Source organism: Lepisosteus oculatus, chromosome 4 (assembly GCF_040954835.1).
Source record: "Lepisosteus oculatus isolate fLepOcu1 chromosome 4, fLepOcu1.hap2, whole genome shotgun sequence".
Lineage (NCBI taxonomy): Eukaryota > Metazoa > Chordata > Actinopteri > Semionotiformes > Lepisosteidae > Lepisosteus > Lepisosteus oculatus.
The window spans coordinates 3,967,942-3,993,828 of NC_090699.1; the positions used below are offsets into that span (position 1 = coordinate 3,967,942).

General features: G+C 44.5%; 4 protein-coding genes across 7 annotated transcripts in view; 3 read left to right on the forward strand and 1 right to left on the reverse strand.

Annotated features, from left to right (window-relative positions):
- Positions 1–22,888, forward strand: part of LOC138238054 (butyrophilin subfamily 1 member A1-like) — a 149,354-nt gene extending 126,466 nt beyond the window's left edge. Inside the window, exons 12-14 of the mRNA XM_069187880.1 lie at positions 19,437–19,463; positions 20,203–20,229; positions 22,031–22,888. Coding sequence (XP_069043981.1) covers positions 19,437–19,463; positions 20,203–20,229; positions 22,031–22,605 — 629 coding nt within the window. The 3' untranslated portion in view covers positions 22,606–22,888. The remainder of the gene's footprint in view (positions 1–19,436; positions 19,464–20,202; positions 20,230–22,030) is intronic.
- LOC138238056 (butyrophilin subfamily 2 member A2-like) overlaps positions 1–25,887 on the reverse strand; it is a 223,328-nt gene that overhangs the window by 165,903 nt on the left and 31,538 nt on the right. The gene's annotated exons all lie outside the window — the stretch shown is intronic.
- Positions 6,437–25,887, forward strand: part of LOC107076270 (butyrophilin subfamily 2 member A2-like) — a 323,939-nt gene continuing 304,488 nt past the window's right edge. The window contains exon 1 of the mRNA XM_069187874.1: positions 6,437–6,600. The gene's annotated coding sequence lies outside the window, so the exon portion shown is untranslated. The remainder of the gene's footprint in view (positions 6,601–25,887) is intronic.
- LOC138238070 (butyrophilin subfamily 1 member A1-like) overlaps positions 13,883–25,887 on the forward strand; it is a 133,612-nt gene continuing 121,607 nt past the window's right edge. Inside the window, exon 1 of the mRNA XM_069187931.1 lies at positions 13,883–13,962. The gene's annotated coding sequence lies outside the window, so the exon portion shown is untranslated. The remainder of the gene's footprint in view (positions 13,963–25,887) is intronic.

Here is a 25,887-nt window from a genome sequence, read left to right on the forward strand (position 1 = left end):
GACAGGAGAGCATGTGGGAAGGAGAATCAATTAGTGGCCTCCTTCATTTCTCACAGAGTGAACTGTAATAAGTACATCGGTTCATTGGGCTGAAACCCTCTTTTAATTTCAAAAGTTCTTGATAGAACATGTTGTTGTTATTTAATTAATCATCTCATTGCAAGTGACCTATTTGAACCATAATGGCTTCAGACACTTACACAGCACAGAAACTGCCCTGGTCAAAGTCACTAACGATCTTCTAATGGCTTCTGATTCTGGTTCTCTTTCTGTCCTCATCCTTCTTGATCTCAGGGCTGCTTTCGACACTGTCAGCCATGATATCTTACTTGATTGTCTAGAGACGGTGTTTGGGGTTTCTGACACTGTTCTTGTTGATAATGTTGAACTGCAGACCTTCACTCTCAGCTTCAGTGTTACTCTTGGTCTACTGTTCATACTCAGGTGTGGTACTGTACATGTGAGACTCTTAAATTTTCTGTCCTCTCTCTCAACTGAGACCAGCCCAGGACCAGCAGCCTGGTATGTTCTCCCAGCAGGTAAATATCCAACCTGCTCTTATAGGACCTCCCACAGCTGTGTCTCATCAGAGCACAGAGGTAAATATCCAACCTGCTCTTATAGGACCTCCCACAGCTGTGTCTCATCAGAGTGTAGAGGTAAATATCCAACCTGCTCTTATAGGACCTCCCACAGCTGTGTCTCATCAGAGTGTAGAGGTAAATATCCAACCTGCTCTTATAGGACCTCCCACAGCTGTGTCTCATCAGAGAACAGAGGTAAATATCCAACCTGCTCTTATAGGACCTCCCACAGCTGTGTCTCATCAGAGTATAGACTGCCCTCAGCTGTGACTCACTTCACACTGACTGATTTTAATTACCATTCAGTACACACAAAGTCTCAGGATGTACTTTATTTATTTGGTTGTTCCTGTGAGGTGTCTTTAATTCTGTTCTGTAATATTTCAGTCATTATTCTCTTCCTAGAATAGGGATCTTGTTGCTGTCATAGTGTTATAATGAGGAAGGTGCAGGAACTGTCTGAGGAAGTCTGCTCACTGTACAATCTCAGCTCCACCCCTTCTGCAACATGTGGTTATTGTGGTCTTGGAGACCTGGAACTGAGAGCAGCACCAAGCCCTGAGAGGTGAGGACTGAACACGTCAGCAGCTGACAGGCAGAAGTCATGAAGACAGCCTGCTGCTCTCTGCTCACTGTGGGACTGACTGAGGGTCTGTGTCACTTCAAGAGCAAATCTTCTGGGTTACAACTTCACAACTAGAAAAGTGTTTGTTAATCTGACAGTTCGAAATGTTTAAATTAAACAGTAGGTCACACATGTAATGTTTTTCAAATTAAAAAAATATTTGAGTAAATTATTAAGTAGTACACTTTTGTTTTTCCGTTAACATATTATTAGAAATATAAATTACAAATTTACAATTGTCAGGTGTTTGATGAAAAATCAAGTTTTTTGTAAAGCAATATCAGATATGTTTAACATTAATTTATTTTTGTTGATAGTGTTGAACTGAGGATCCTCACTCTGAGCTTCAGTGTTGCTCTTGAGTGGTGTTTCCTCTCTCAGGGAGCTGGGCTGGGCTCTTGTCAGTAACACATGGTACCAGTTTCACTCCACATTTTCCTGTCGGTGGTGTGCTTGGAGGTTTTGTACTGTGTGGTTAAAGGTAGATTCACCTGTTGAGAAACCAAAGTTTTCTAGAGCAGTTGGGTATGAGAGTTGATTTTCAGAGAGAGTCATTTGCTAAGGTGGAAGACACAATAATCTACAACCTCAATTATGTAACAGGGAGTCCTGGTGATTGACAGACTGGCAGGCTAATCAGAGAGCAGAAGACACATGAGTGACAGATGTATTCAGCCAGTTCAGAGCAGAATGATTGGCTGGTCAAGGTTCAGTGGGAGGGGCCACTGAGGTGCCTGACACTGATCAGAGTGAAAGCAGACAGAGGGGTGAATCAGGGGAACTTGACTTCTGTCATTTTGAATTGACACTCCAGGAGTATCAGATGAGCTGGTAGGGGACAATATTACCTGGATTAATTAGCTGTTTATTATACTGCACACACTTTTATAAACCTTGAAAAATAGTTCTCACTGACCACAGAGAAAACTATTTAAGCAATTATTTTCTGTTGTGATGTTGAAAGTAAACCCCATTCATTCAACAGCTGCCTCTAGATCATGCAAACTAAGTTCTAGAGGTCAGAAGAGGACAGGAAGGACAGAGGGATGTAGTGCAGTGACAGAAGAAGAAGGCGGAGAGCAGGTAGACTGTACACACACACACACACACAGTCGCAGAGATTGTAGCTGATGTAGAGACAGCAGAAACTCCTGCACAGTGAAGGGCAGAGAACAGTGAGAGGTCATGTCTCAGCTCATCACCCAGTCTGAAGGTGAAAAGGTCAACAGGAAGTGCAATAGAGGTCAATGAGAGGTCATGCCTCAGTACATTGCCAAGTCTGAAGGTGAAAAGGTCAACAGGAAGTGCTATAGAGGTCAATGAAAGGTCACAGGTGGTGCAGAACCTACAGACTGACAGAGTTTCTAACACATGGGAGAGCCTGGGGGCTCATCTAGACTGAAGACTTCTGTGGGCAGAAGACGTCTGTATTCTGTATCTACCACTGGCTCACACTGATGTGTTTTAAGTTGTATGTTATTTTACTCATTGTTGCTGCTGCTGTTCTGTGTTTATGATTGTGTGATTGTGTTTATGATTGTCCTTGTATTGGAGCCGACATACAAATAAGCCTGTCATTGCACTTGTGCAGATGACAATAAACTGAACTGAATTGTGTAACTGAATTCATATTCTGTTAATTCTGATAATGACGTGGTAAAAGTTCAAGTTCCAGGAGAGCCCTCTCTGATGCCTATAACTCTGGTATTAATGTGAAATGAGTAATGAATACGTTGTCCCTCCTCTTGCTTGAGCCCTCTGGCTCTTTCTTGTTTGTGCTGATTTTCCTGCACCTGCCTCCTATCCAGCCCCTCCCTACAAAAGGTAGACGCTCCTACCATTCCAGTCACAGCTTTGGAAGATGGACGCACGGAAGCCCGCCTACCCGCGAGTCCAGGGCTCGACGGCGTCCTGACCATCTGGGTCCGGGGCTGGGAGCGCCTGTCCCCGTTACCCTTTTTATTCCCTGACCCTTCCCCGGATTCCGCTCCGGCTTTTAACTTTTGTCTCATCAGTCATGGATGGATCACCCGGCTCTGGACCTTTTGCTCACCCTGGCTTTCCCTACGGACTCCCTCTGGATTGTCGCATGGACCACCCCCCCCAGCACCAGCGCACCATCAACACACCCCCTGTTCGTCTACCAGCCCCGCTCCTAGTCTTCTCTGTTTGTTTCACTCCCTTCCAGATACGATCATCTATTCTATTCTGGATTCTATCATCTGCATCAGTGTTGCTGCATGACAGAATATGACAGAATATATCTGAGCAGTGGGTATAGTTAGAGGGCCATGAGCTCTTTGTACTCTGGCATGACTTTGGTGAGTAGTAATTCAGGCAAACTTGGTTAAACAAATATTTATTAACAATGGCAATACACACAATGTAAACGTACAATTTACTGAGCAAGGTGTTTCAGAGGCCCATATCCTAAACATTCAGAGAAAAACAGGTGTTAAATACATGGCTACCATGTATTTAACACCTACAAAGGCCAAAAGAAGAGAAAGCTGCCTTCTGAGCTAAACAAAACACAACATGTGGTAAAATCTCTCTGCAGACCCAGCTCCTGCAAAACGAATGGGAACAAATCTCCCTCTTCTACACTAACACTAACACTAGCCAGGAGAGGCCTCTTTTAACCAAAGGATTTACACAGGAAATCAGAGCTCCATAAAAACCTCAGGATAGCAAGCTCTCTTAATAGGATTCAAATACTGAACTCCGACCTGTTCTTTCCTGGTGATCTTCTGCCTTGCTGTGCTCCTGCCCCTCTTGTCTTCCTCTCTTCTGCTGTCTGTACCTGCTTGTTTTTATACCCTGTTCCTGAACTCTTGATAGGCACTAAATCATTAACCCAGAACTTAATTAACCAGGGTAAACTATATTATTGCTTTGATCACCCCTGAATCTTAGCAAACATCTCTTTGCTTTGAAGCTCCTGAGGACTGGAAATCTTGGCAATAATACTACTACTAATAATAATAATTGCTTACACTTATATAGCACTTTTCTGGACATGCCACTCAAGTGTAGGATAAGATACAGGAAATATTAATCGAAAACTAAAGAGAGAAATGTCTTTTTGGAAAGGTCTGGTGTAATTTTTGTCCATTATTCTTGTCAGATTTGTTCAAGCTCCCTCAAGTTGATTAGAGATCATTTATTTTCAAGTCTTTCCACAGATTCCCAATAGGATTCAAGTCAGCACTTTGACTGGGACATTCAAAGATATTAACTTCCTTATTCTTCATCCACTCCAGGGTAGTTTGACCTTGTACTTTGGGTGATTGTCCTGCTGAAAGGTGATTTGTGGTCTTTAGTGGACTGGAACATGTTTTCCTCCTGTATTTGCCTGTACTTTGCTCCGTCCATTATACCTGCAATCCTAACGAGCTCTACAGTCTCTGCTGAGGAGGAGCAGCCTCACAGCATGATGCTGCCTCCACCCTGCTTGCCTGCAGAGACAGAGCTGACAGGAGATCTGCTGTGCTGGGTCTGTGTCAGACGTACTGTAACACTCAGCATTTACACAAGGAAGTTGCAATCAGGTCTAATCTAACACCTTCTACCATGTTTGTTTCCCAGAATGACTGAGGTGCTTCATGAAATCTCCATGCAGGATTTTAGACATGTCCTTTTTTAAATCCATTCAAGCCCCACTGTGGAGTGCTGGAATATTGTTGAGCCACAGATAACATCCTCCAATCTCAGCCACTGTCCTCTAACTCAGCCAGTGTCTGTCGTCCTCACGGTGTGCTCCTTGTCTGTGAGCTCAGTGTGGAGCGACAGTCTGATCCAGGCAGTGACTGGTTCTCTTCTCTATCTGATTGATCCACTTCACCTCAAAGAGATGCTTAGACTTTGAAACAGTTTTTTTTATTCCTTTCCTGATCTTTTCTCCAATTTTGACACCTAAATTATGCTCACAGTCCTCAGACAGCTCTCTTCACTTCCTTTCCCAGCAGATCTTTATATACGGCAGCTGCTTTGCTGTTTAGAGACACCCCTCAGTCTGCTGGTGTTCAGGCCCAGGGAGCACTTGGGTTCCCCCTGTGCCATCAGGACTCCTCTCTCTCAGCTGTGGGGGGCAGGTACTGTAAGGATGTGTAGTTTAGGACCCTGTGCAGACGGTATGATCAGGAAGTGACTGGAAAAGGGCTACGGGGAAAACACAGTCAGGAAGAGAAGGGATGGAGAACAGGGGGCGGTGCTGATGGTGATCAGGTGCAAGAGGGGAACGCAGGAGTCCAGGGAACAGTCCAATGTAGGAAATCCGGGCGCAGTCCAAAATCCAAAACCAGGGAATCCATCCAAGACAAGATGATTAAAAGCAGGAACAGGAACAGGGACATGAAACAAGGAGATTAAAAATGGAGTGATGAGGCCAGGGGCTCTGAGCCCTGGACTCAGCTGGTCTGGACGGCGTCAGGAAGCCTGTGCCCTCAAGCCGCGGACGTAGGGTGACTTGATGGTAGGTGGGCCCTCGGGCATCAGTCCTCCAATCCAGAGCCCTGAGCTTCTGGAGCACCAGGTTTAAATAAAGAAACAAGACGCCAGCTGAATGTGATAATGAACTCAACACAAAAGGGTCTGAGTGCCCTCTAGAGGAGGGATGACGATGGTGACAGGTACACTCTACCTCACCCAGAGACGCTCCACTCCTCCAGGTGCTGACGCCTCCAGTCAGCCCTGGTGCAGCTGGTTGTTCCTTCATCACCATTGAACCTGGCAAAGGAACCAGCACACAGCCCCCCTGTCAAGCACCTGTGAGCCCCTTCTGTTCTCAAGCATCCCTCACTTGCAGAGCCCACAGGCCTGTAAACCTGCCTCATCATCACTAGAGACAAGACCTCTCTACTGGAGTTCTCACACACTCTCCTTCCAGACTGGACTCTGGACAAATCCCTTTTCTCCCAGGAGGTCTTACTTAGTCAGGAGGAGGATAATTCTACACACCTCCTATCCTGACAGCTCCTTTCCCTCACTCAGGATCTCACTGCCTCACAGGCAGGCAATCAGGAGCTGAACTTCTCCTTTAAGAGAGAGAAGAGCCACATCTTGCAGCCTGTGGACAAGAGGAGCTGGGTTTCAGCTTGATATACTTGTTTCACAGGAAAGTCCCAGACCTCCTGCACTCTTGAACACTGATCTGTGCTCGAGCTGCATGATCACAACAACACAGCCTGAAGCCACTGCCCAATTTCCCAGAATCCTCCTGCCGCTCTGTAAGTGAAAGTGAAAATAGTCCTTTACTGCGATAAAGACGGTGTCAGAAGTAAAGTGAGCAGGTCGCTTTTCAAATCTAATCAGAAAAAGGCCTCAGACAATCACTTCTTTCTGAACAATAGAAAGTGGAGCTCAGACCGCTATGATCAGAGTATCCAGCCTGTAAGTATCCTGTCATTCTCACATCAATTAACAGCACAGTGTACTGTAGGGTGAGGCCTGTCCTGTAGCAGTCAGACCGTACAGATATTCACACGACAGATTAAGTATTAATGTGTATCTGAAGGTGTATAATATCACAGTTTTCACTGTATTTTCACTGTAAATATTAATGTGAATATGAAGGTGCATGATATCACTGTTTTCACTGGATTTTCACTGCATTGGATCTAACAGGCAAATGGTAAATTTCAGCTCCTGCTGAAGATTTTTCTTTCACTTTGTGTTTCCTGTAGTTGAATGGCGTTTCTCTCTGTCAGAACAACATTTCTCAACACTACAAAGACAAAAAACTTCACTCTGAATCTGGACTATAATTAATACTGTAAACATCCTGTTAATATAAAAACAGGTGAGTATAAATCTGCTTTGTTATTGTCTATAAGACAAGAAACATTATATATATATTTTTCGGAACCTTATAGGTTTAATTCAGTATAATGTGTTTAGTACTGCAGAGATCAATGACAATGTATGTAAAGAAGAATTTAGTGTAAATCTGGTATGTTATTGTCCATCTGTGAAGGGAGACAGGAAACCCTGCTTTATTTCCACACATTGTATTGTCAAATAAAGTGCTGTTCCTTTCTTTACAGTGCATGGGTAGAGTCAGAGTAGTAGCTGCTGTGTGCTGGAGTGACAGTGAGATCAGTCAGGTACAGCAGTGTGTGAGTGAACAGTCAGGTCAGGACTGAAGCTGCTGTGTGCTGGAGTGACAGTGAGATCAGTCAGGTACAGCAGTGTGTGAGTGAACAGTCAGGTCAGGACTGAAGCTGCTGTGTGCTGGAGTGACAGTGAGATCAGTCAGGTCCAGCAGTGTGTGAGTGAACAGTCAGGTCAGGACTGAAGCTGCTGTGTGCTGGAGTGACAGTGAGATCAGTCAGGTACAGCAGTGTATGAGTGAACAGTCAGGTCAGGACTGAAGCTGCTGTGTGCTGGAGTGACAGTGAGATCAGTCAGGTACAGCAGTGTGTGAGTGAACAGTCAGGTCAGGACTGAAGCTGCTGTGTGCTGGAGTGACAGTGAGATCAGTCAGGTACAGCAGTGTGTGAGTGAACAGTCAGGTCAGGACTGAAGCTGCTGTGTGCTGGAGTGACAGTGAGATCAGTCAGGTACAGCAGTGTGTGAGTGAACAGTCAGGTCAGGACTGAAGCTGCTGTGTGCTGGAGTGACAGTGAGATCAGTCAGGTACAGCAGTGTGTGAGTGAACAGTCAGGTCAGGACTGAAGCTGCTGTGTGCTGGAGTGACAGTGAGATCAATCAGGTACAGCAGTGTGTGAGTGAACAGTCAGATCAGCACTAAGATTAAGAGGAACTTCTCACTGCAGGAAGTACTTTTGCTCTGGACATAGATTTCATTGAAAAGGTCTGCATGATCAGTGCTTCTGTTAATGGGAACATGGCACAGTGACAAGACAGGGTTACTGTGTATTTCAGTAAGGTTAACTGCATGTTCTAGAGACATTTAATCTCTGTCAGAGTGTTTCTTTGTTTCAGAGATGGAGTCTGACCAGTCACAGTGGCTCTTTTTGACCCTGCTGTTTCTCCACCAGTCCTGTGTCTCACGATCAGGTACAGAGAGACTCTTATTGCTGTTTTAATGCATAACCTGACTGAAACCTTTATTTCACACTGATGACTGAAAATTTCAGTAGTTTCCAATAATCAAATTTCTGAAGCTGATAACATAAAATTGTAACTCTTAAAATCTGTTGTTTCATCTCTTCTTCCATCTGCGGTAAGAACATTTAGGAGTATTAAATTATCATAGTAGTGCTGTGAGAGGAAAGGCCTGGAGTTGTAGGTGTGTCATGAGGTGATGGGTTGCTGATCTGTGTCACGCCCGACATCCCTCCCTAGAGGGCGCTCCACTGCTCTCATTATTGTTCGTGTCATTTAGCTCTCCAGGTGTACCCTCTTATGTGTATTATTTAAAGACCAGCTCCTCCAGTCCTCGGGGCTCATCATTAGGGTAAGATGTCGCGAGGCCCGCGTAGCACCAGGAAACCCTACGTCCGTCTCCTGAGGGCATAGGCCTCATCCCCGACACCTCCCGCTTCCTGAGCCTGGGGTCTGGAGGATCTCGCCCCGTCACCCTTGGACCTCCATGTTTCGTCTGTCCGTGTGCTCCCCCCTCCCGGGGATTTTAACTTTGTCGCATTCCAGGATGGATTTCCAGTTGATGGACTTTCGGACCGTGCTTTGACCTGCCCTTGGACCCGTTTGGATTTGGATGCCGTTTTGTCTTCCCCGTACACTGTCTCACGGACTATCACTATTATTTTGTGCACTATTAAACCCCTGTGTGTTCCCTTTTACCACGCCTCCTGTTTTCTCCTGCTCTTACCGCATCGCATAGGGTCTTCTACAAGATCCGACACGGATTCCAGTCCGTGTTCGTTACAATCTGTTACTGAGGAGGCTGTACCAGTGTGGCAAGAACAGACAGAGATTTGTTCTTTGTAAACTACAGATTTAGTTAAAATTTCATGGAGCTAAGAGAAAGAAGCAACAAGACAACAGGAAGCCTTTCTCTTTATTGGAAAGAGAATCACTGGGAGATTATCTTGAAGTGTCCTGGGATTTGAGGAACTGGAACAGTGAGAAACTGATGGAGATGGAGGTGTTACATAACAAGCAGGGAGGACAAACTTCCTTATTGATGACACAGACAGCTGCAGGTCTATCTGAATGAAGACTGATTGTTTTATCCAGACATAGCCCCAGGAGAAGCAGCCATGACCTTCAGACACAACTTGATTAAGGAGGAAGACTATGTAGAAAGAGAGAAAGAGGAAAAGGGCCTGAGGACCAGGGTGCTGAGGACCAGTGACCTTGATGACAGACTCTGAAGGAGATGACAGGAGCTGAGTATATAGAAAGCTGAAGGTGTGTGGGAGATGATTGAAACACATCTTATAAGACTGACAGCCCGTTCTAGATTTCCAAAGATAACTACCAGACCTGAAGCTTTACTTTCCAATTTGAAGTGAGGATTACATGCTGATGTTATGAGATATCTAAAGAGATGAGATCTCGACAGTGCACATGGAAACACAAGAACAATTTTCATCATATTGACAGGAGGATTACATGCTGATGTAATCTGATGAGATGAGATCTAGACAATGCTCATGGATGCTTTTTTTCAAGGAATGATTTTCATCAAATTGTTGAGTTGACCCAGCAAAGACAAGAGTGACAAGAGTTGTGCCACACCTAGTGGAAAAAGCAGTAGAAAGATGCAACTAAATGCAGTCAAGCTTACTGGTGAAGGAAGGAGACAGAAATCTTCTGATCTGAGGAATTTCAAGAAATTCAGTGATTGCAGGAGGAACAGATATGTTATCCACAGTGAGTTGAACTCCAGTTTTTTTAAATGGAGATCAAGAAGATAAGGATCTTGACACACTGGGAACAGTGTGGTTCAGTACATTTCAAAAGAGCAGACATGTCACGGAACCGATACATGGAATAGAAGGATCCTTATGCGTGACCGGAATCCCACCGGACACAGAGTAGCAAAGGGACAAACCAAAAGACAAAATCCAAAGGCTGGGTCGATAAGGGAGGCAGAGGGTCCGGTAACGGGAGAAATCGGAAACAATTCAAAGGCAAAATCCAGAAGGCAAGGTCAAGAGGCAGAAGCAGAAGATTCATAATGGGAGTTAAGTCCACACACACACACACACACACACACACACAGGTTCAATCAGGGATGAGATTGGGAAGCAGAGGTTCCGGGAATGTAACATCGTTTGCGAGGGAGAGTGTGGGGCGTGACAAGACAGAGGCTGCAGTGAGCTTTTCTGGATTGGAAGGAGCAAGTAGAGTGAATGAGAGAATGATGTGCCCCTGCAGTAAGAGGGGTACAGGAGGCAGGGAGAGCATCAAGGCATGTAGGGAATGTAGGGAGAGGAGGGGCCTTCCAGAGGAATGAGTCCTTGGAATGAGGAGCTGTGAATTTGGAGCAGAGGATTATGAGACTTGAGGGAGCTGGAAAATCTGGACTACCAGTAAGGTGTGTCGGACTTCAGGGAACAGGAGAGAGAGAGAAGATATGGTTGGATGCCTGCTTATTGTTTACAGGTAGGACTGAATATATTGAACATGTTAGAATAAACAGGAATGAACCAGACAGAATGTCATAGAGGAAGGAGGCAGGAGGGCAGGTGCAGGAAAAGGAGGAGTTAGGTTATAATATGGGGAGGACAGCTGAGAAGGAATGGTGCTGTGACTGGATGATACCAGACAGAGGGAAGGATCTGTGACACTGAAGGCAGGCGGCTGCAGGAAGACTCCACTGGTTCAGGGTTCCAGATTTCTGCTCTCAGGTCTTGGGTTTCTGGATTCAGATTCTTTCATTTTTTTGGTGTTTAAAATACATACAAAATTAAGAATAAGTGTTCAAAATATATACAAAATTAAAAAATAAAATTTAAAATACAAATAACATCAATGATATAGTATTTTCTCACCCCACACAAACCCCCAGTCATGTCCCAGTCTTGATCTCAGGAGCCCTAAACTAGGTCAATCAGCTGCACTGGAGCCCCATGTGACCAGACTGACTGTGTCAGCAGCAGCACTGGGAGGTATTAACACATCACCAGGACACACAGTGGAGACACAGACTCTGAACTTTCACATCTGAGCCTGGTGCTGTGAAAGTGCAGGACAGTGATGAGCACTGATGGGCTGAACAGTCTGTTCTTGTCATCAGCCTTTCTTCTGCTCATGATGTTGTGTGTCAGTCTGTCATCAGACCCCTGAGCACCTGTGGGATGAGCTGACAGACTCAGAGACAGTGTCAATCATGGCCAAATCACACTGCTGACCTGAGAGCTGCTTCACACTCTCTGCCAGTCTGTGCCTCAGTGTGGGAGTTAATGTTGGCTACATCAGGTACTCATCAGTTACAGAGGGAGTCCTGGAGTGACCCAAACCACACAGGACAACATGTGGTTGTTAAACATGGGGAGATGTTACAACTGACATTTGTAGAAGGAGACTGACTGGATCTTGCCTGTAGTTTATCTCCATTCTGGATTATGTGTCTAAATATTGCAGAATATCTTCATTTGTGTTTTAAAAAACTCCTGAATAAAATGATGAATCAGTCAGATCCATGACTACAATCCATGTGCCCCATTTGTATATGGGTTCAGATTGTGTGGGAAGTATTGAACCCCAGCATAACTGCAGAGAAACAGACCCTCAGTGAACACAGTCACAGCTCTTCTATCAGTGAGTGAAGGTGAGGATCTGAGGGTCCTGGGTGAGAGATCCAGACCCCAGTTTGGGAAACACTGGTGTGAGGAAGAGGAGCAGACGGTGAGATGAGACTCACTGATCTTCAGTGCTCCTCAGTCACATGTGGGTCTGAATCAGTGATGGGCTGTTTGTAGAAAACACTGTGTGTCACTGAGCTGCTCTGCTTTATTCTGACAGTGATGATCTACAGTTTGTCTCAGAGTGTTTGTCTGTGTTGAGGTTGAAGACTCATGTCAGCTGTGCTCTTTCTCTTTCTTTCAGAGTGGTTTCAGGTTCGAGGTCCAGCTGTTCCTGTGATTGTTTTCCCTGGTGAAGACGCTGTCCTGCCCTGTTACCTCTCACCAGACATCAGTGCTGAGGATCTAGAGATCAGGTGGTTTAGAGGGGATTACACAGCCCCGGTGTGTTTGTTTCGAAAGCGTAAATATGACCATACTGCACAGAGCTCAGCCTACAGGGACAGGGCTGGTCTATTCCTGCAGGAGCTCCACAGAGGCAATGTGTCTTTAACACTGAGAGATGTGAGACGCTCTGACCATGGACGGTACAGTTGCTTTGTAGAGTCTGAACAGATGGACGATGAAGCTGTTATTGATCTGGATGTTAGAGGTGAGTGTCTTTCTCCCAGAATTACATTTGTGGTAAATCACTGATCACTTCAATGAGCAGTAAAAATGAGCAATTACACATGATGAGTTATGATACATAAAACAATGACTTAAGAAAACTGATATATTGAGCTCAGCTGCTCTTAGTCAAGAGAACTCATAATTTAACAGTCAAATACAAATTGACATATATATTAAACATAAATCCATATTTTGTTAAATTGCCTCCTATTAGTCAATTTGAGAGCACATTAGAGAGCACTGATGTTTTTCTGTTGTGATGTCAGCTCAGTTCTCCCTTTAACACACTCAGAGTAAATACAGTACAACACAACACCGCAAAAAACAACAATATACTACACACTCACCCAGTCTGCACAGGCAAAGAGGGACTTTAGAAAGCATTGACATACCTGTTGTGATGTTATCTCAGTCCTGACATTAACGCACTCAGTGTGACAACAGCACTACACAACACAGTACAACACTGCACTACACACCCCCAGTCTGCACAGACAGGGACATTAGAGAGTACTGAGGTTCCTGTGTTGTGATCAGTCCACACATTAACACACTAGGTGTCTCAGCTACTGTCAACTCCATTATTTCACAACACTACTGTGTCTCTTCATCGACACAGTAGAACACAGCTCAGCATGACACAACACAACACACCACAGCACTACACAACACAATACAGAACACTACATAACTCAACAGTATACATTTCAACAAAGCACATTACAAATGTACACAACTCAAAACTGCACAACACAATGGATTGCATTGCATTGCATATTGCTATGAAAAACAACACACATCTTCTTTACCAACTGAGAACAGCAAAATAAAACACAGCAAACACATCTCTCAGCAGGTGATACTGGGCCCCCTCTCCTACACACAGACAGCACTGATACTTCAACTCTTCAGCTTATTTATTGATAAATCAACTGTTGTCCTGAATGCAGAAGCAGCATTGAGAAGTTTAAAACCTGACAGAGAAACAACTTTAAACTGTTGATTGCAAACATGTCTTTATCATTTCTGTGTGTGTTCTGAAGGCCACACATTAAGACACCTACATTTACTCCAACGTGCTCCAATCAGCTTTGAAATATATCCTGTTTTGTTGAACCCACTGCCCTGGGCTCCCAGCCCTCAGTGTCTCTCCACTCCCCTGGAGGAGATCAGGCCCAGCTGCTGTGCAGATCAGAGGGCTGGTTCCCTCAACCTGCAGTGATCTGGACAGACAGGGATGGAAACGAGGTGACATCACAGCCCCCCACAGTGGACACGGACAGTCAGGGGCTCCTCAGTGTCAGCAGCTACATCCCAGTCAAACAGGAGTCCAACATCTTCTCCTGCCTGGTGAGAAGTGCTCTTCCTGAGCCAGACTGGGGATCTCAGCTCCACATACCCAGTGAGTATTAAACATGAACACTGGAGCTCACCTGCAACACAGCTGAGGTATAACACACACCCAGGATATAACACACCTGGGCCACTGAACACAACCTGCATAAGGAACTTGTTTTGAAAGGACACCACTCAAAAATTAGTATAAAGTTCTGCATCACTAGTCAGTCTGGGACTCACAGTTACATTTCTGTAAGTATTTTGTCTGATAATCAAGCAATAAAGGATGGATCCATAAAAATTCAAGATTAAGTCAGGTTACCTTTGCATCTATTAAAACCTCAAACTTAAAAGTACCTTGTTAACAGAGTTCTTACTACATGTGATGTCACTGAAGGAGGAGCTGAGCAGCGGTCTGTGGGGGTGAAGTGAACCCGAGTGCAGGAGGGGAGCAGACTGGAGAGGGGACAGGCAGTGCAGTGTGTGCAGTAAACACACAGGAGTGAGGACAGGCAGTGTGGTGTGTGCAGTAAACACACAGGAGTGAGGACAGGAGGTGTGGTGTGTGTAGTAAACACACAGGAGTGAGGACAGGCGGTGTGGTGTGTGCAGTAAACACACAGGAGTGAGGACAGGCGGTGTGGTGTGTGCAGTAAACACACAGGAGTGAGGACAGGCAGTGTGGTGTGTGCAGTAAACACACAGGAGTGAGGACAGGAGGTGTGGTGTGTGTAGTAAACACACAGGAGTGAGGACAGGCGGTGTGGTGTGTGCAGTAAACACACAGGAGTGAGGACAGGCGGTGTGGTGTGTGCAGTAAACACACAGGAGTGAGGACAGGCGGTGTGGTGTGTCCAGTAAACACACAGGAGTGAGGACAGGTGGTGCAGTGTGTGCAGTAAACACACAGGAGTGGGGACAGGAGGTGTGGTGTGTGCAGTAAACACACAGGAGTGAGGACAGGCGGTGTGGTGTGTGCAGTAAACACACAGGAGTGGGGACAGGTGGTGTGGTGTGTGCAGTAAACACACAGGAGTGGGGACAGGCGGTGTGGTGTGTGCAGTAAACACACAGGAGTGGGGACAGGCAGTGTAGTGTGTGCAGTAAACACACAGGAGTGGGGACAGGCGGTGTGGTGTGTGCAGTAAACACACAGGAGTGGGGACAGGCAGTGTGGTGTGTGCAGTAAACACACAGGAGTGAGGACAGGTGGTGCAGTGTGTGCAGTAAACACACAGGAGTGAGGACAGGCAGTGTAGTGTGTGCAGTAAACACACAGGAGTGAGGACAGGTGGTGCAGTGTGTGCAGTAAACACACAGGAGTGAGGACAGGCAGTGTGGTGTGTGCAGTAAACACACAGGAGTGAGATCAGGCGGTGTGGTGTGTGCAGTAAACACACAGGAGTGAGGACAGGCAGTGTGGTGTGTGCAGTAAACACACAGGAGTGAGGACAGGCGGTGTGGTGTGTGCAGTAAACACACAGGAGTGGGGACAGGCGGTGTGGTGTGTGCAGTAAACACACAGGAGTGAGGACAGGCGGTGTGGTGTGTGCAGTAAACACACAGGAGTGAGGACAGGCGGTGTGGTGTGTGCAGTAAACACACAGGAGTAAGGACAGGCAGTGTGGTGTGTGCAGTAAACACACAGGAGTGGGGACAGGCGGTGTGGTGTGTGCAATAAACACACAGGAGTGAGGACAGGCGGTGTGGTGTGTGCAGTAAACACACAGGAGTAAGGACAGGCAGTGTGGTGTGTGCAGTAAACACACAGGAGTGGGGACAGGCGGTGTGGTGTGTGCAGTAAACACACAGGAGTGAGATCAGGTGGTGTGGTGTGTGCAGTAAACACACAGGAGTGAGGACAGGTGGTGTGGTGTGTGCAGTAAACACACAGGAGTGGGGACAGGCAGAGGGGTGATCTGGGAACGAGGTCAAGTCAAGCCAGGTCAGGAATCCAAGTGGAAACAGGAACTGTCGACATGAGAGTCCAGAGCACTGTCAAAGCAGACTTTAAATAACCTGACCCACCTGAGGCAAACTGCCCAGATGATCCGGGTGTCCTGTCTGATTGTATATACATGGAAACCAGCACTGACTGACAGCACAGAACGGGTGTGTTCGGTTGCCGTCACTCCATCACACTACATTCATATAGTTTATTCTGAATATGAATCTAATTATTTATTCTGTTTTACAGGGGACTATTTCCCTCCACCTTCACCCTCTGGATGGATGGTGACTCTCTTAATAACAGCAGCTGTTACTGTAGCAGCATCAGTACTTCTGCTAATCCAGTGGAGAAGAATGGACAGTATGTGCTCATTAAATATTCTGTATTTGTGTGTCTGAATATCTGTGCTAGAATGGGTTTAAAATCCCACTATATGACAGTGTTTGAGCAACACAGGATACCTCCTCTCGATATCAGGGGTGAGTGTACATCATATTTAGAACTGTAGACCCCAGGAGAGTGTCAGTGCAGAAGTCTGTGTCAGTGATGCTGTCTGTTTCTTACAGAAGAGGAGACACTGTGGGAATCTGAAATATATTATATCAATGCAGTAAATGGTGAGTAGATCAATGTGTTCTCTGGAGGTTTTCTGAAGTGTGGTCACATTAAACAATTTCCTGTTTGTTTCTTTGTACTTTGCTCACATTATGGAAAATGTACATTTTCTCAACATTACGAAATTTCATCTAAAAATGGACTGAAAGTAATTAGACACTTTAGTCAAACTGCAATTACAAGATGATCTTGTTAAAAGATTATATCAATGTACGGTAATTATTTTTGTTTTATATCAGTGTGCTGGATTGTCTAATCGATACATTATTATTTACAGGAATTCCTGTTGTTCAAGCAGAAATGGGTGAGAACCTCAGAGTGTGTGAACGACAGTGACCCCACAGTACTAAGGAGTAGAGTACTGGACTGTCCTGTACTGAGATTATTTCAACTGAACTGAACTTGTACTTCCAACAGTAACTCCCACAGGTGTCTCTTGCCATCTAACACACTCAGACTGTAATGGATTAACACCCTGACCCTGTGAGTTAAAGAAGTGATGTTGTGATTGCAAGGGACTCCAGTGCTGCTCACTCTGTCAGAGAAGTGAGCTCTATTAACACACAGACACAGTACAGGTGAGGGCCAGTGATGTGAACACAGAGACTCCACCTCACTGAGCTGTTGTGCTATCCCTGTGGTGTTTGTATGTTCTTCCCATGATTGAGTGGGTTTCTTCCACAGTCCAAAGTCATGCTGGTATACTGGGTGAACTGGCTTCAGGGAAAACTAGCCCTGTTGTGAGTGTGTCTGTTTCTGTCTGCCCTGCCATGGACTGGGGTCATGTCAGGGGTACCCTGTCTTGTGCCCGCTGTTTGCCTGGTCAGGCTCTTTACTCTCCACTTCCCTGTACTGGACACAGTGGATAGAAATGGGCAGATGGATGTTCTTCCTGTGTCTGTTCTTCATTCTTGTCAATGAGATCATACGCTGCCCCTGAGCTGCTGTGAGGAACAATAGCAACAGGAAACAGACATCAGGAGTCACAATTGTAAAGAAATTGAAGTTCAAAGATCCCTCTTTAACACTGACCCCCACAGACACCCTGACAGTTCATACATTTTTTACAGTTATATCAAATATTTAGACTGACCTGTCAGGTGGGTGTGTATATACATGGTGTGTCAGCCCCCTATCAGTTTCCACAACAGCAGGGGGTTTGTGTGTTACTGTGGCACAGCTTGTGTTGCACAGCTCGAGTACATTTCCAGGCCCAAAATTACCATCACTAATGCTCAGTCTTAAAGCCATCCCTGTCATCCTTACAGAACAGAGTAAGTGATCTTCTGTGAGTGTATGATCAAAGATCCACAAATACAAACACTAATTATATTTTACTGAACAGAATATGATATGATATGATATGAATATGATACTGATCACCGTGAAAGCAGCTATACTGTTAATCATCTGACTGAACAATGAAAAGAATTCTGTAACAATGATGTTTCTTTAAATATGAAACAACATTCACTGCTGTGGAAAGCAGACTGTATTTCTTACCTCTCTCAATGGCTCAAGCACCAGACTCCAGGGTGTCCTGTGATGTGTCTGTGTGTCTTATTGCCTTGTGCTGCTCAGTCTTATTGAGTGAGACTCCAGTCTTACAGCCACTGCTGCTCTCACTCACTGACACTCTGATCCACACTGCAGTGGAGACTGGGGATCCTGAAATGAACTGACTGACTGCAGACTGTAGTATAAACTCTGGTGTAATAACAGGTAAGAAGCAAGAAATGTCTTTAAGCCAATAAAGATCTTCTCTCTCTCTCTGCAGATGCTGTGAAGCGAGCTCCTATTCCTAAATCACGTATGTACACTGTGTGAAACAGCCCTGAATGTACTGACATCTTACTACCAGTGTGTGACTGTGATTAACAGTGTCTGTATCTCTGTGCTCCAGTGTGTGACTGTGATTAACAGTGTCTGTATCTCTGTGTTCCAGTGTGTGTCTGTGATTAACAGTGTCTGTATCTCTGTGTTCCAGTGTGAGACTGTGATTAACAGTGTCTGTGTCTCTGTGCTCCAGTGTGTGTCTGTGATTAACAGTGTCTGTGTCTCTGTGTTCCAGTGTGTGACTGTGATTAACAGTGTCTGTATCTCTGTGTTTCAGAATGGCAGTGGCTGTGCAGTGCTGCAGGTAGGACTGTTTCCTGTTGAAGATACAGACACAGTACTGCTATTGAGCACTAATATTAATGAGTATTGATTCCTGGTGAGAAATACACTGATAAAAGAGTAAGGAGAATGAGAATCAGTGTAAACTGAGATTCACTGCAGGTTCACATCGTGTTCCTGTGGAAAATGTAATCTCCTTTCACAGTGATCATGTTGTCATTCAGCCAGTGGAATCATGTCTGTGCTGGACTGACTGAGCTATAAAATCACACAACCTTAATCAAAACCATTTTACTATGAAAAGCTCACAGTCTGTAGGAGACTACATGTCATGGGTACAAATCATGAGTCCTACACAGTGGAGCATTTTAATAAACAGAGATGATTAAAATCCATTATTACAATATTTACCCAACTGATGGTAAGAACACTATTTCACTGCTGACCTCATGATCCTACATAATAGCAGTAATATGTGTCCCAATCACTGTACTGGGGCTTGCAGGGTGAGCGCCCCCTACTGGCCCCACTAACACCTCTTCCAGCAGCAGCCTCAGCTCTCCCAGGAGTCTCCCCTCCAGGTACTGGCCAGGCTCACACTGCTGGGTCTCAGTGGGCTGCTGGTTGTGAGCTGTTTTCACACTGGTGCTCGATCTCCTTCAGAGATATTAGACATAAAGCCAGCGAGCAGCACAGCCTGATAACTCACACACTGTCACACTATAAACTATATCTTTACATGACCTTTGCCCTGCTCACCTGTCTGGGGTATAACCCCAGTATTGTCTGTGCTGGACACAGTGTCCCCCAGGACACTACAGCTCAGTACTGACCCTCTCCTTTCTTCTGTACAGGTGAAGGCAGCCCCATCCCTGACCTGCGTAAGTCCACTGTGTGTAAAGTCACAGCTCCTGCTGGGCTCCAGATCTCTCCCTGTCAGTGTGTGTGGAGGACAGAGGGGTATTTAAACTGGGGAACTGGGGAGCAGGAGCTCCCAAAAGGGCAATTCTGATGGATCAGGAAAGACCTGGGCAACACTAACAATAAACCACAAAAATAATATATCACAGAAGTCCATTCTTAAATACTTCTATATTACTAATGTATTTTTTCAATTCTTAGAACATGAGCAATAAAGAGGAGGTTTCACATTGGTTTCAGTGTGAATGAAGCTGAGCTCCTGATTTTTAATACTGATACAGTATGTCTGAAGTTCTCTTGTAATTCTAACTTTTAGTCTCTTGAATAAAACCAGTTCAAGAGAGCATTACTGGTCTCCAGTGAATTTAATTACCTCTGACCCCTGAATTGTGGTACTATGAGATTCATAATGAAAACTGTAGTGATATCTTTCTCTCGATATGGAGCCCAGTGTGTGACTGTGATTAACAGTCTCTGTATCTCTGTGTTCCAGTGTGTGTCTGTGATTAACAGTGTCTGTGTCTCTGTGTGGCAGTGAGTGACTGTGATTAACAGTGTCTGTATCTCTGTGTTCCAGTGTGTGACTGTGATAGTGTCTGTATCTCTGTGTTCCAGTGTGTGTCTGTGATTAACAGTGTCTGTATCTCTGTGCTCCAGTGCGTGACTGTGATTAACAGTGTCTGTATCTCTGTGTTTCAGAATGGCAGTGGCTGTGCAGTGCTGCAGGTAGGACTGTGTCTTCTTGAGGATAGAGATGCTGTTTTAAGCCCTAGTGTCTGGGGTTATTGAGTTCTTGAGTCCAGAAGGCCTCTTTAGTGTGAGATGGTCTGTAAACAGAAGGAGATGTATTTCAGTCTCATGTTTCTGTAACATCCTACATGTGGGCTGTGAAGATCAATCAAAGTTTCATGTTGGGAATTTCTATCTCCATCCTGTGTTTCAGTCTAATGGCCAGTATGAGTCTCTCCTGGAGGGACTGACAGTGTAGAAAACTCATATTCCCTGAAGGCCAGGAAAGATTTCTATATATCTTACTCAGTACACACACTAGGAAGAAATATCCACCCCCGAATAAAAACACATTTCATTTCTTCAAAAGTGATTTTTCAAAATGTATCATATGTAGATACCTATTTTTCTAGGTCATATCCAATATATTTATACTGGACAGGCTCTTTTTTACAACCTTTCTATTCTCCAGGAGTAAAAAAAATAAGAACTGAGAAGAATCTCTTTGATCTTCACTAGATTAACCGGCAGACAAAGGGGAGTATTTACTCAGTATTAAGTATTAAGAGTTTACAGTGAAGTATTAAGTATGAGGAGAGTATTAAGTCAGTATTCATTAGTCATGCGAATAAAGCTTCTTGAATCGATTAAAACCCCCATTCGCGCTGAACATGTATAAGTCCCGCCCCCCGTCTCTCAGTGGTCAGAGCTCACTGATTGACAGCTGGTGTGCCCTATCAGAGAGACGGACAGTGAGCGCGAGCAGTCTGTAGTCAGTATGAGCGCCTCTGTTTCTCTCGTCTTTCTCTCCGGGTTTCTGGATGTGTTATTTCTGCTTTAAATTGAACACTTTGGATATTTCTTCGCATTTTCAAAGTAAGTGTGAAGGCTTTCTTATATTTCACAAGGTTTTGTTCTTTCCATTATATTTTTTCTGTAAAAAATGAGCATTATGCAGGTTTTTATAAATTCATGTAGGTAGGTGCGTCAGCCTTTCTAGACTCCAGGAGTAAAGAAAAAAATAAGACCTGAGAGGAAACTCTTTGATTTTCACTAAATTGACAGGCATACAAAGGGAGAGTATTTATTCAGTATTAAGAATTAAGAATTAAGAATTAAGAGTTAATACTGCTCCTACCGTCTCCTATCAGAGATTATTATTGTAACGCAACGACATTATTATTGTTATTTCTTGTTTAATTTGAATACTTAAGATATTTCTTCACATGTTCAAAGTAAGTGTGCAGTCCCTCATTTCAGGAAGGCTTTGCTTTTTCCATTATATTTTTCTGTAAAAACTTGCATTACACAGTCTTTGAATTCAGCACTTTTTTATTCTGTGTCGTCAGGAAAATGGTCTCAGAGAAGATGAACGAGCTGCTGAACTGGGATTTGAAATAAACCGGTTTAACAGACAGGCTGTCCAGTTTCTTACAGTATACAGGTCGTTGTGGTGGGTTGTGAAGTGTTTGAAAGCGAGTGGTCGGGCTGTAGTTTCTCCTGCAGTCCGGTCGGTCCTGTGTTTATTAATAATGTCGTTTAAAAAATAAAGTTTCATCGCTGTGAAATCAAGTGTTTAATGTTTGTATTTAGAGGATATTGGGATCACTCCCATGTGTAACACTAGTGAAACAGTGAAGAAGATGTCGTTTCTCTGGAAGGGAAGAGCAGTCATTAGTAATTGACTGGCGTTTCTCTCTCGGTGTGTTTGGGGACAAAGACATTTCACAGTCTGATGGAGTTGAGTTGGACTGTGATCGGCAGGAGCCTGTTGTGATGTTTGTGTTTTATTCCCCAGCTGCTGTGACTCTGGACCCTGATACAGCTCACTGTGGGCTCAGCCTGTCTGAGGATGGGAAGAGAGTGAGATGGGGAGAGAGGAAGAGTCTCTCTGACAATCCTCACAGGTTTGATCTCTGGCCCTGTGTCGTGAGCAGGGAGGCCTTCACCTCAGGGAGACACTACTGGGAGGTGGAGGTGAATCGATACTGGAGAATAGGAGTGACCAGAGAGTCTGCAGAGAGGAAAGGGAGGTTCAGCTTCTCTCCCCAGCAGGGTTACTGGTGTCTGTACTTTTACCATATTGTTGTCTTTAACGTTTTCTCTTACCCTGATTTCTCTGCTCTCACTGACCCTGAGACTGATCTCCCCCTCAGTCTGCAGCCCAGGAAGCTGGGGGTGTGTGTGGATATTGAGGAGAGGAAGGTCTCCTTTTACACAGTGGAGTCCAGAGCTCATGTCTACACTTTCACTGACATGGTCTTCCCTCAGGGGGAGAAGATCTATCCTGTCTTCTGGACTGAGGATTCAGATAAAGACCTTGAGCTGCTGCCTGCTGTCAGTGTGGAGATTAAACCCGTCACTGACTCATGAACACAGGCTGACTCTCTCCCAGCTCTCTGTCCACTGCTCACACTGGGAGACGGGTTTACTGTGAGGTCAGAATTATAGTAGTAATTGTAGAAATGATGATGTTGTGTCGTGTTTAATTTTTTTTTATTAACTATAACACATTTAAACGGGGGAAAAATAACATGTACGAGAGAGGGCGAGATAACTCGCTACCAGCCTGCTGTACTCCTGACTTGTAAATATCTCTGGAAACCCTGCTGTGTTTTTTTCTAATTTTTGAGAAAATAAACTTTTAAAAATGAAATCCCTGTGAGTCTCTCCTGCGCGCGCCGGTGACCGTGAAGCTGCCAGAACGGGGAGGGACCCGCTGACGTCACCACATCCAGGAGGAATAGGGACTGTGACGCAGACAGGAAGTGGATCAGGGTGGTTATGGGAGTTGTAGTTTACAGGCAGCGCTGCTTCTGTTACCAGCTATTGCCAGACTAATACCCGGCTCCCTTTAATACAGGGATACATGACTATATTCAGTATTTTTGTTCGTTTGGGGTTTATTTTTACTGTGGTGGTTTGTGAGAGACGTTTTATTGATCTCTGATCGTTTTCTAGTCTTTTCTTTATTTTATTTCCCAATAAAGTTTGGTAATGGGCCAGTGAACGCTCTGCTTTCCTTCATATAAAAAGCCAGGGGCAGTTTTTTTTTCTTCAGAGACAGAAACCTGGGCTCCGTGTCGGTCTTGTCTTCCGTCCTGCCGTTTGGACATTTCATGTGGACGATTCTCTGTCCACAGAGGGACTGTGTCCTGAGAGGTAGTTTTGACACACTCCCTTGTGCGCTGGTTAGTGTGGTAATTGTGAGACGCTCCCTAGAGCAAGCGGGTTAGAAGATGGCGACAGACCTGCTGTTCTAGTAAGAAGTGAAGTTAAACTCATTCCTGCTGTTGTGTTCAGCTGTGTTTAATATATATAAACTAACCTGAAACACGAGAGACTGCACCGGGAGATTACTGCACTGCTTCGGCAGTTTGTGTATTCAACATCATTATCTGAGGGATTCTTTTTGAAACTTTGGGATGTAAGTATATAAATATATTTCATTTCGCTTATTTTAGTTCCTCTGTCCTGAAACAAAACGCGCTACAATTCGTTACTTGTTTGCCACTTTTGTTTTAATCCTATCCGTGTCCAGACTCTCAGAACAAGCTGAAAAGCTCCTAATTCTGCATCTCCGACCACATTTGAAATATTTCACTTTGTTCACTTTGTGACGCAGTGCTGTACCGCGGAAAACATTGTTGACAAAATGAGTATCGAACTTCGAGCTGGTAAATTATTCTCTTAGAAATACATTTTATTATACAAATAAATTAAACTGCTTGACTAAAATGTCTCTATGACTACATTGTTGTAAAAACAATGTTGTAAAAGGTCTGTTCCATATTAGACAGGTCTCAACTAAAATACTTATTATAATTTAAATAATTATAATAATTATAATTACAATTTAGTCCGCTAGACTAAATGTTGGTGACTAGAAAGTTACTAATAGATACTGACAGACGGAGTGTCCCACACTGACAGGCTGGAGGAACTGAGTCTCTTTAGTCTGAAGGCAGTGTCCCACACTGACAGGCTGGAGGAACTGAGTCTCTTTAGACTGAAGGGAGTGTCCCACACTGACAGGCTGAAGGAACTGAGTCTCTTTAGTCTGAAGGGAGTGTCCCACACTGACAGGCTGAAGGAACTGAGTCTCTTTAGTCTGAAGGGAGTGTCCCACACTGACAGGCTGGAGGAACTGAGTCTCTTTAGACTGAAGGGAGTGTCCCACACTGACAGGCTGGAGGAACTGAGTCTCTTTAGTCTGAAGGCAGTGTCCCACACTGACAGGCTGGAGGAACTGAGTCTCTTTAGTCTGAAGGGAGTGTCCCACACTGACAGGCTGGAGGAACTGAGTCTCTTTAGTCTGAAGGGAGTGTCCCACACTGACAGGCTGGAGGAACTGAGTCTCTTTAGACTGAAGGGAGTGTCCCACACTGACAGGCTGGAGGAACTGAGTCTCTTTAGTCTGAAGGCAGTGTCCCACACTGACAGGCTGGAGGAACTGAGTCTCTTTAGTCTGAAGGGAGTGTCCCACACTGACAGGCTGAAGGAACTGAGTCTCTTTAGTCTGAAGGGAGTGTCCCACACTGACAGGCTGGAGGAACTGAGTCTCTTTAGTCTGAAGGGAGTGTCCCACACTGACAGGCTGGAGGAACTGAGTCTCTTTAGTCTGAAGGGAGTGTCCCACAGTGAATCTAGTGAATCTGTATCTCATGAAGCAGTCTGTACAGTAAAGTCTCAGTTCAGTTATTGGTTCTATAGTGTTACATTTAGAGATGCGCAGTTAAAACATAGTTTTTCCGTTTTTAAAGTGCAAATGTTTTTGCAAAATGTATGATGTTTTTCTGTGTCTGGCAATGACATTTCTGTAGTTAGCAATCAGGACCTCCCACTGGTCATGTTAATGGTCTGTCTTTGATGGTGTTGAGGTGCTGTACCCCCTGTGTGTTCAGGAAAGGAGAAGGAGGAGAACTCATAGGCTCACAGGACACTTCCAGGAGAGAAGCTGTGCAGGACGTTGCTCTGAGACTCCGGTATAATCATTTTAAATTTTATAGACTGAATCAAAGTAAAATGATTACAGTGTCTTCACATACATGACTTAAAAAGCAGTCCACCATACATGGACATTTTTTCCTACCATAATCACCCCCATTAATAAAGTTTTTTTTTAAACAATCCACAACCTGTGCAAGTAGTCTGTTGTTCTCAGGTAATTTAACACTGACTAAAACTAAAAGGAGCTTAGAAAACCTTCTGTATCTCAAACACTGGCTTTAAGGCCTTGATGAAAGCTCAAGTTCCAAGGATCCACAAGCAACATCATGTCTGCAGGTTGTGTCCAAAGAAAGTCAGTGCAAATCACAGCAATACTGCAGATTTAAAACTGCACTTAGAGGTGCAGCTTTAAAGTGAACCTGGACAGTTAATCACAAACAAGACAGATGAGGCTACAGGTGAACTCAGTCTACGGGTCAGCTAAATTAGTTTTATTTCTGTAACCAAAATGTGCAGTTTTCTGTGTGGCTTGTTATGGTCTTTGAAAAGGCAATATATTTTTGTTGAACACATGAGTCGGCCTAAATATTATAGACTCTGCAAATATTTTTCTCCTTAATATCACTGGTACTTCTATCAGTTGAAAACTGAACAGAACCACATTTTCTATCAAAAACTGCACATCTCTTAATAAACAGATGAAGA